This window comes from Tupaia chinensis, unplaced genomic scaffold (assembly GCF_000334495.1).
Source record: "Tupaia chinensis unplaced genomic scaffold, TupChi_1.0 Scaffold142285_1, whole genome shotgun sequence".
NCBI lineage: Eukaryota > Metazoa > Chordata > Mammalia > Scandentia > Tupaiidae > Tupaia > Tupaia belangeri.
In genome coordinates this window covers 445,383-454,644 of record NW_006202134.1, presented here as the reverse complement: position 1 = coordinate 454,644, position 9,262 = coordinate 445,383, and the positions used below count along the sequence as shown (strand labels likewise).

General features: G+C 40.5%; 1 protein-coding gene across 1 annotated transcript in view; it reads right to left on the bottom strand.

The window, feature by feature from the left end:
* Positions 1-7,892, bottom strand: part of LOC102468001 (zinc finger protein 25) — a 71,307-nt gene extending 63,415 nt beyond the window's left edge. The window contains exon 1 of the mRNA XM_014582118.2: positions 7,799-7,892. Within this exon, the coding sequence (XP_014437604.1) occupies positions 7,799-7,804 (6 nt within the window). The 5' untranslated portion in view covers positions 7,805-7,892. The remainder of the gene's footprint in view (positions 1-7,798) is intronic.
* Positions 7,893-9,262: the final 1,370 nt, after the last annotated feature.

Here is a 9,262-nt window from a genome sequence, read left to right as displayed (position 1 = left end):
TAAGAATTGGAAAATTATTTGCTGAGAACATGTATGTGGATGTGCTTGATTGAGCCAATGCACAGTGTATTTTGGATGGAAAATTCATTTGTGTGTTGTGATGGTGTAAAGTGAATTAATAAAAAAATAATAAAAATAATTCTTTTAAAAAATTAAAAAATAATAATTTATAAATTGGACTACATTAGAATAAAAATTGTATTCATCAAATGACACAAAGGGTCCAAAGAGAAGTGACAGAGTGGGAGAAAATAATGATCACACATCTAATCAAACATACTTAGCTTTTTAAAAAATAACTTTTTTTAAAAACAGAGTCCTACCAGATGTGATCCTCCTGTCTCTGCCTCCCAAGTCATAACCAAACTTCTTTTTTTTTTTTAAGAATAATTTTTCTTTATCCTTTTTTTTTGTTTTAATTTGGAATAGGACATGCATGCTCACCAGAGAGAGAGAGAGAGAGAGAGAGAAAGAAAGATACCAGGTGCAGGCCTTGAATCGCTGTCAATCATGTGAGAGTTCAGCACCCTAACCACTTTGCTGGCCCCGTAACTAAACATTTTTAATTAGAAAAAACAGAGACTGCCCCAAAAGAAAAGTAGGCAAAGGCACTCAGACAGACACTTCAGGTAGATATCTAAATATTCAAAAAATGTGTGAAACATGTTTAACATCTTCAGTAAATGAGAAAATACCAAAATTGAATGAATAAAACTAAATAGTATCAATAAACATGTGGAACTGAACTCTTAGGAAAGGAACAAAAAGGGCTAGAATGTTAAGTTATCTACATTTTAGGAAACTGACTCAATACAACCGACAAAAACCCAAAGAAATGCAAGCATCTAAGTACTATGATAACTCACAACATTAGTCTAAATATTTGAAACTGAGGTGGAGGAAGCAAGAGGAAGTCATTAAGAAAGAAATGAATGGGAAGGTATAGGGGAGTTTGTAGGGGTAAGCCGTATTTTAGATCTTATAAATTTAATAGAGACCAGCAGTTAGCATAATGGCTATGTCACTGGACTCCCATGTAGTCGACTGTGGTTCAAGTCCAGGACCTAGTGGCTTAAACTCACGCCAGGTGCACGTGCACATGTGCCTAAGATCCCAAGAGGAGAATGGAGAGGGGATTGCAGTGTGGCCATCCCCCCTGGGGGGGGTGATATCTCACTTTCTGACTCTTTGTCTCTCTGTCTTTCTGGCAAGCACACGACCCTATAGCAAAAACCTCTCAAAAAAAAAAAAAAAAAAAAAAAAACAGAATAAAACACAACGTAAGTTATATAAAGATGACACTTGTGTAGTATATATGTATGCATGTTTAAAAACAAATATGTAGAATATATAAGAAAATAAAAATTTATAGGCATAAAAAAATGTGGTTATACATATGTACTTGAAGAAAAACTAACCTTTACAAAGATAACCACTTTCCCAAAATTCATCAAAATGAAGTGTTATCTCTGTCACTGATATAAGTATCTCCTCAAAATGCCAGTAGATTTTCTTTCCATGGAAAAAGAGACCATAAATTCTAAAATTACCTAGAATGTCAAACATAAATACATATTTATTTATTTACTTATTTATAAAATAAAAAAATATATACACACACACACACACATATATACATAATTAAACAGTCTCAACCTAAATGTCCACAAACAGATGAATGGATTGAAAAGGTGTGGCATATGTACTCTATGGAATACTACTCAGCCATAAAAAACGAGACCCTGGCATTTGATAGAAAGTGGTCGGATATGGAGGATCTACTGCTGAGTGAAGTAAGCCAGGATATGAAAGAAAGATATTGTATGTATCCACTTAATACATACCGACTATCCTCACTCTATGGTAGAGATCGAAATACTGGAAGACATAAAAGCAGTGAAAATAGTTAACAAAAATAAGACAGTGTGGAATAGGGGTGGAGAAGAGAAGCATATAGAGAAAGATAGCAAGAGAACAATAGAGAGACAGGACATTAGTGGGACACAGATATGGTTTATTACCTGTTGATGATGATGTGTATAGTATCCTCAACTGTATTGGTCTGAGAAGTATTTCATGTTGGGTAGTCTTTTTACAAGCAAAATGAGAAATAGTGATTGACTGTTTTAAAAAATAATTGGAACAATAATAATGATCGGGAAAAATAATGAAAAGCTACTAGATGATGAAATGGGGATTTTAATGTCTCTGTATTGACTGATATGCATGGTATTTCTTCTGGAAAAAAGAAATGTAATACACTGTAAAGTTATATGTGATTCAATGTAACATAAACAAGATTATAATGATAATAAATAAATTTTAAAACCTCTGAATTAAAGCACTGGGAGTAACTGACAATAATATTATAAAACTATAACATAACAGGGCCAGCAGGTGGCATAGTGGTTAAGGGAGCTGGACTCCCCCATGGCCAACCGTGGTTTGAGTCCCAGACCTAGCAGTTTGCTTTTTCTTTCTTTCTCTTTCTCTTTCTCTTGTTCTGTCCCTCTTTGGTCAACTTAAAATAAAATAAATAAAATAAAATGATTTAAAAAAAACCTACAAATTAGCAATCATAGACAAAGATCAAGAAACCAGAATATAAACAAAATCCATAAATAAGATCATATTGAAATAGAAATGATTAGGCCACCCCATGGAATGAGGCTTAACGCAGCAGGATCCCACATGACCAACCATGGATCAAGTCCTGGACCCAGCAGCTCCAAAAGCAGGCCGGGCACATGTGCATGTGTGCACAAAATTGTGAGAAGTGAATGAAGGAAAAGAAACTGAGGCATTGCCATCCCCTTTGGGTTGTGATTTCTCTCTTTCTCCCTCCTTCCCTCTTTCCTTCGTTCCTCGTTCCTCCCTCTCTATCAAGCAAATATGCCCTGTACCAAAAATTTTAAAAAACACAAAACACAATGCTGGACCGGCTTGGAGGCATGGTCAATAGCAGAAATAACTGTAATCTTAGAAGCCATATGGCTGATCATGACTTTGGATCCTCAGGTCAGTCTAAAAATAAGTCTGAGTATATGTGTACATACCTAAGATCATAAGCTGGAGAGCTAGGGAAACACAGAGTGATGAAACCCTGTGTGTGATTCTCTCTTTCTCAATCTGTGTGGACATGCATGCTCTATCATGAATAAAATAAACAAACAAACAAAAAAAAAGTGATACAAATATTAAGTTTGAGAAAGTTCTTGCCCACTAGTGCTTTTTTTCTTTATTTTTATAGATTTTTACAATAGGGCACATACGCTCACTGGAGAGAGACAGAGAGAGGGAAAGTGAGAAATCACTGCCCGGGGGGATGACCACCAGCCCTCCTCCTCCATTCTCCTCTTGGGATTTTGGACATGCACACACAAATATGCCCAGTGCAATTTTCGACATGACAGGTCCAGGAACCAAACCATAGTTAGCCATGTGGGAGTCTAGTGCCTTAACCACCATACCACCTGCTGGCCCCAGTGTTTCACTTCTTGGCAGAGTTATAATTTAACAACCCTGAGGCTAAATTGGTGGAGACAGAGGGGCTAACCAAGAGTCAGCACAAACCACTAGACATGAGAGTGAAGTCACCTGAAACTGATCAGACTCTCTCAAAGCTCCACATGACTAAAGTCTCACTTGCCATCTAGGCAATTAGAATAGAAACTGCCCAGCTAAACTCAAACCAAAATGTAGATCCAAGGACCCTTAGGCAAATAAATTGGTTGTTTTTTAGGACAGTTGGTTCCTTACACAGAAAATGCTAAGCAATATATTTAAGCCCCCAGCAATGTTTTTAACAGTATCACATGAGGCAGAAAGTCTTAAATACATGTCAGATACAATCAACAGAACTTCACAGCCATGTGTAGGACTTTTGAAAATCAAAATGAATGTCACTCAAGATGACATTATGACCTCAGGGAGGTTGCTGGTGCTATTAGAATACACATAAAACCTACAGAGCAATTATGTGTTCATTAGTAAGTAAAGTTTTAAGTTTTTACATCCTAAAAGTCTCTGTATTAAAAGAGAAAAAAATAGAGGGCCAGCAGATAGAATACCAGTTAGGTGGCTGGACTCCCACATGACTGACCACAGTTTGAGTCCCAGACCTGGAGTCTTAAAAATCACATTGGGCATCTGTGCATGCGTATCCAAGATCCTAGGAAGCAAATGGGGAGAAGGGAGTGCAGTGTGGCCATCCCCACTAGGGAGTGATTTCTCACTTTCCTTCTCACTGTCTCTGTTTCTCTCTCTGGCATGTGCACATGCACTACAGCAAAATATCCTACAGACAAAAAAAAATTTAATAAACAAAACATAAAGATTTATTATTTATACAAGAGTACTGCATTACATTTCATTTACATTTTAAAAATCAGTTTGAAGCAAAATATCACACAGTCTAATTTTCCTCTTACATAATACAAAATAGGCTCTTAAGAGCCAGTAGGGGACACGGTGGTTAAGGTACTGGATCCACACATAGCTGAGTATGTGGTAAAAGTCCCAGACCAAGTGGCTTGAAAACCATGCTGGGCATGTGAGTGTGTGTGTGTATGTGTGTGTGTAGGAGAGTGGAGAAGGGATTGTAGAATTGGTCATTCCCTAAGGTTGGGGGGACATTCTCACTTACCCTCTCTCTAGTGGGCGTGCAGGTCGTACAGCTAAAATATCTTTAAAAATAAAAGAGGGAACCAGCAGTTAGCGTAATGGCTATGTCACTGGACTCCCATGTAGTTGACCGCGGTTCGCATCCCGGACCTGGTGGCTTAAAACTCACGCCGGGCGCGTGTGTGTGCGTGCCCAAGATCCCGAGAGGAGAATGGAGAAGGGATTGCGGCGTGACCATCCCCCCTAGGGGGTGATTTCTCGCTTTCTATCTCTATGGCTCTCTCTGTCTGTCTGGCAAGTGCACGCGCCCTATAGCGAAAAACCTCTCCAAAAAAATAAATACATAAAATAAAATAGAAGAAAAAAAGGCTCTATTAAATTTCCTGCAGTATTTAGCATTTTAATAAGACATTGTCATTAAATGGGATACACTTGTGTTAATAACCTTTTGAAGCCACATAAATCACAGAATGTGTTGAAGTATAGGCAAAGTATTGAAAATAATATTTATGTTAACCTCAGTATCACAAAGACAAAAAAAAATTGAAAGTAAACAATGGTTCATCTGATTGAAATGTGGTAAAAATGAATAACACTAGCCAAAATGTCAGAATGTCTAGCATCTATAAGTAACCAAACTCTGGGAAAGTCACATCTCAAATTCAATTTACTTCCATTTTTCTTGTAAGGCAGAAATACTTTGGCAAACCCTTCCTGAACTACTAGGAAAGCCTATCAAGACTGAGGGCACATCAGCTTATCTCTAGCTGCCAGATTTGGTGACAGATCAGGTTTAAGAGAGTTCAGACACAGGAAATAATGACGATAAACTGAAAGAATGGAGCATGAAAGATACTCTCAGGATAACAGGTTATAACTCCAACTCAGATCACACTTTAAGCTTTCTCCAATAAGTGACATCATTAGGGCCTTGGCCTTCCCACTTCAGCCAAACAACCTCTCTCTTGTGAAAGTTGGTTCAAACCTCTGAACAATACCCAGTACTTCAGGAGAAGGTAGTATTATCCAAATTTTGTTCACTCTAGGAAGTAATATCAATAATCACTTGAGCTATGGAAAACTGAAATCTTTCCATTCCCAGGCTCTTCTGCCTCTATTCTGAAGCATTAGTACAGTGTCCAGGCCATAGAGGTGTTCTCTCAGGTGAGATCCTTATCTCTACAGTATAACTTTACAGTATAACTTTCTAACTTTGTAATACTTCATTCTAAAGAAAATGGTACCATTCCCCAGTACTTCAAGCTCCCTAACAGAAATCACTGTCGCTGGATTCTGAATTTGAACTTGTGAAAAATTCTTATTTTTTTCTTTAGGTTTTTGCCATAGGGTGAGTGTACTTGCCAGAGAGAGACCAAGAGGGCAAGGAGGGAGTGGGAAATCACCCCCCCAGGGATGATGGCCATGCACAATCCCTTCTGTTCCATTCTCCTCCTGGGATTTTGGGGACATAGGGACATGCACCTAGCATGATCTTTAAGCCACCATGTCTTGGACTGAAGGAAGGGGCAACCCTTCCTTCAGGCAAGTGGGAATCAAAAATCTTAACAAGTACACCACCCTGTGGCCCCTAAAATCCTTTAAATTTACCTAGGAATGGGCCATCCAGTAGCGCTATGGTAAAGGTAGCTGGATCCCATATGGCCAACTGCATGGTTTGATTCCCAGAGCCAGTGGCCTGAAAATTACACCAGAAGTATGTTCAAGTATGTCCAAAATCCCAAGAGGAAAATGGAGAAGGGACTTTGGCATGGCCATCCCCATGGGGAGTGAATTTTCCTTCCTCTCCACCTACCCCACCCATCTCTGTACTTCTCAGGCAAGCACTTGTACACCATAAAACCTTAAAGAAAAAAAAAAAAAAAAAAACACTTGCCTGGGAGTGCTAGACAGGTCAAACAAATGCATGGGAGACTAGAAGCTTCACTCACTTTAAGACCCCAAGGCAGCCCATAAACACAGCTGCCGTAGCAACACTCTTGTCTGCAAAGACTCCACAGTTATTTCTCTGGGAAACTGGAGGCATTTCAGTAGTACTGGAAATAGGTTCGTATTACAGATGGGTAAACTTTATGAGATACAGAGTAGCATCAGTGATAAGAAGTGTTAGGTGTTCAGAAGCAACACCTGGGCAAGTTCTTGTCTGATGGTCAAAAAGAATTAGAAATGCAGACAAACGGAGAGGAGAGCATGCAAAGTGACTAGAAAAGAGTCAAAGTTTCCAGCTGAGCTTCCAGCTAAGCAAATGGGCTTTTTTCTTGTCAGGGCCCATGGGCCCTGACAAAAAAGAAAGGAAAAAAAAAAAAAAAAACTGATTTTTGTCTAAGGAAATGGTGGGGGGGAAAAAGTCTACTTTCTTTAAAGAGCCAGCAGTGCAGGTGTTGTGTCAGCAGGGAGTCTTAAACTAACCACTGTCCTTGAGTTGGACAGTGTGCTCAGGACTACAGTCAGCAATGCTCATAAATTGTTTGAAAGATGAAAGAGTACATTGTTCAAGGTCCTTGCTCTGCTGCTCTCCAGACCAAGGGAGGCCACTCTCTTCATTCGGAATGTAGCAATGACATGAACAATGCTACTTTTAGTCATTATCTCAAGCAGGCTGCGAGCAGCTTTGTGTACAAGTACCAAGAGCTGATACGTGATTTCTGATGAGAGCAGTGAATGATTTTTACGAAAGGCCTGACTATCCTGACTCCATCTGTCTCCTCCCCGCCATTCCGTGGACTCCTCGCCCTATCTACCTAACCAGAGAGCTTACTCCTCTCTCAGGATCCTGTAGCAGAGCTGGAAGCTGAACTCGTCGTGGTCAGACCCGCGGCTCCTCACCAGACCCCGCGCCCAGCTTGGACTGGGTCACCCCCTTTCGGAGCATCTGGAGTCCCCTTTGCACACCTGACTGCACACACCCACCTTCTGACAAAGCAGCTACTGAAAGCAAAGCCCAGGTCACCTCTTTCCTCACCCCGGACCTGCACACCCCGACGCTCCTGTCGCTCTCCCCACCCAGCCCGGACCAGGGGCTGCACCTTCCCTCAGGCGCCTCTCCCCCTCCACCCGACCTCCCCCCACGTTTCTGCTCCCACCAAGGAAGAGGGACACCTCACCCCTACTAGGGTCCTCAAAACCCGCGACCCTCCTCCTCCACACTCAGACTCACCGTCATGGACACCGTGTCCGGCAGAGCACGGTCAGCACAGCAGCAGGTTCTCCCCAGCGACCACGCGGAGGGAACGCAGCGCCACAGGCGGAAGGAGAACCCGGAAAAGCCGCCGTCTTTGGCCTGTGCTGATGACGTCAGCGGGGCGGAGACTACATTTCCCACAAGGCGCTGCGCGCCTCCTTTTGGCACCAAAGTGAAGTTTGGTGTCTTCGCAGTGGAGAGTCCAGAACCCAACAGGAGAGGAACAATCTATCCACGTGACAGGATCCTGGTTCTGTATTAAATCCTGCCTGGACATTACAGGGATAATGGGGAAATTCGTCCGTGGGCCACTTAGTCGATGACCTAGTAAGTAACTTAATATTTTTGTTGCTCTGATGTAGTTATTCCTGTTAGGGAACCAACTCTTTTTTTGTAATGCGATCTGAAGTGTGAAAAATAATGTAAGTTTATTTTTAAAATGATTAATATAGTCCTCTTGCAATGCTTAAAATATGTTTATCCTCACCCACTTAGCTGATTTTTGAATGTTCAATGGGTATTACAGTTGGAAAACTGTTCTAGTGTATATTTTAAATAAGATACCAGGGTCATAGGGTACGTGTACTTTATATTCCAAGTCTATTTACACTTCCACGTGTCTGATGATTATTTTTCCAAAGGCTCCCGTGTTTTTAATCTAACATACCTTTAATTATTTGGGGTGTGTCTGTGTGTGAGATGTACCTGACTTAGCTACTTTTCCTTAATTTCATCCACAAACCAGGCCAGGAGGGATTCATAGACTTTTTTGCTATCATTGAGTTTATTTTCAAACAGAACTCCCCATTTTTTAAAGAATTATTTTAACATTATTTACTATTATTATATATATTTTTTTAATTTTTTTTTGGTGGGGGGGTTGGGAGGAAGGGGTAGTTAGAAAGTAAGTCGCCACATCTGGGACTCAAACCACACTCAGCCATGTGGGAGTCAAGCACCTTTAACCACCGTACCACTTGCTGGCCCCAAAATGCCTATCCTGATTCATCAGGGTTGATACAGACTGCAGTGGTAAAATGAGAAGATGATGTGACAGGACTGTAAACACTGAGAGTGGTCTATGGGGGTTTCAAGAGGCTTGATGTTGTTCAAGACCTGTCCCTGGTTTTTTATTTTACTGTTATATGCCCTGCCTTGTTCAAATTCCTGTATCTTTTCTGATGCTGTAAGTGTCTTTCGGTGACTTTTCTACATACACAAAGAACTTAGTCTTGATCTTCACAGTACACTCTCACCTAGTTTTTAATTCCTGGTCTCCATTTCTCACACTCTTGGATCCCAGGTCTCTCTTAAACACATATTAGTATGATATTGAGGGATTATTTAAATACAGGATGATTGGCAAGGGTTGGGTGGAGCAATCATTCCTTGACATTCTCACCTCTAAAATAGAGATGTTGTTTCTTTTCTTTGTAGGCT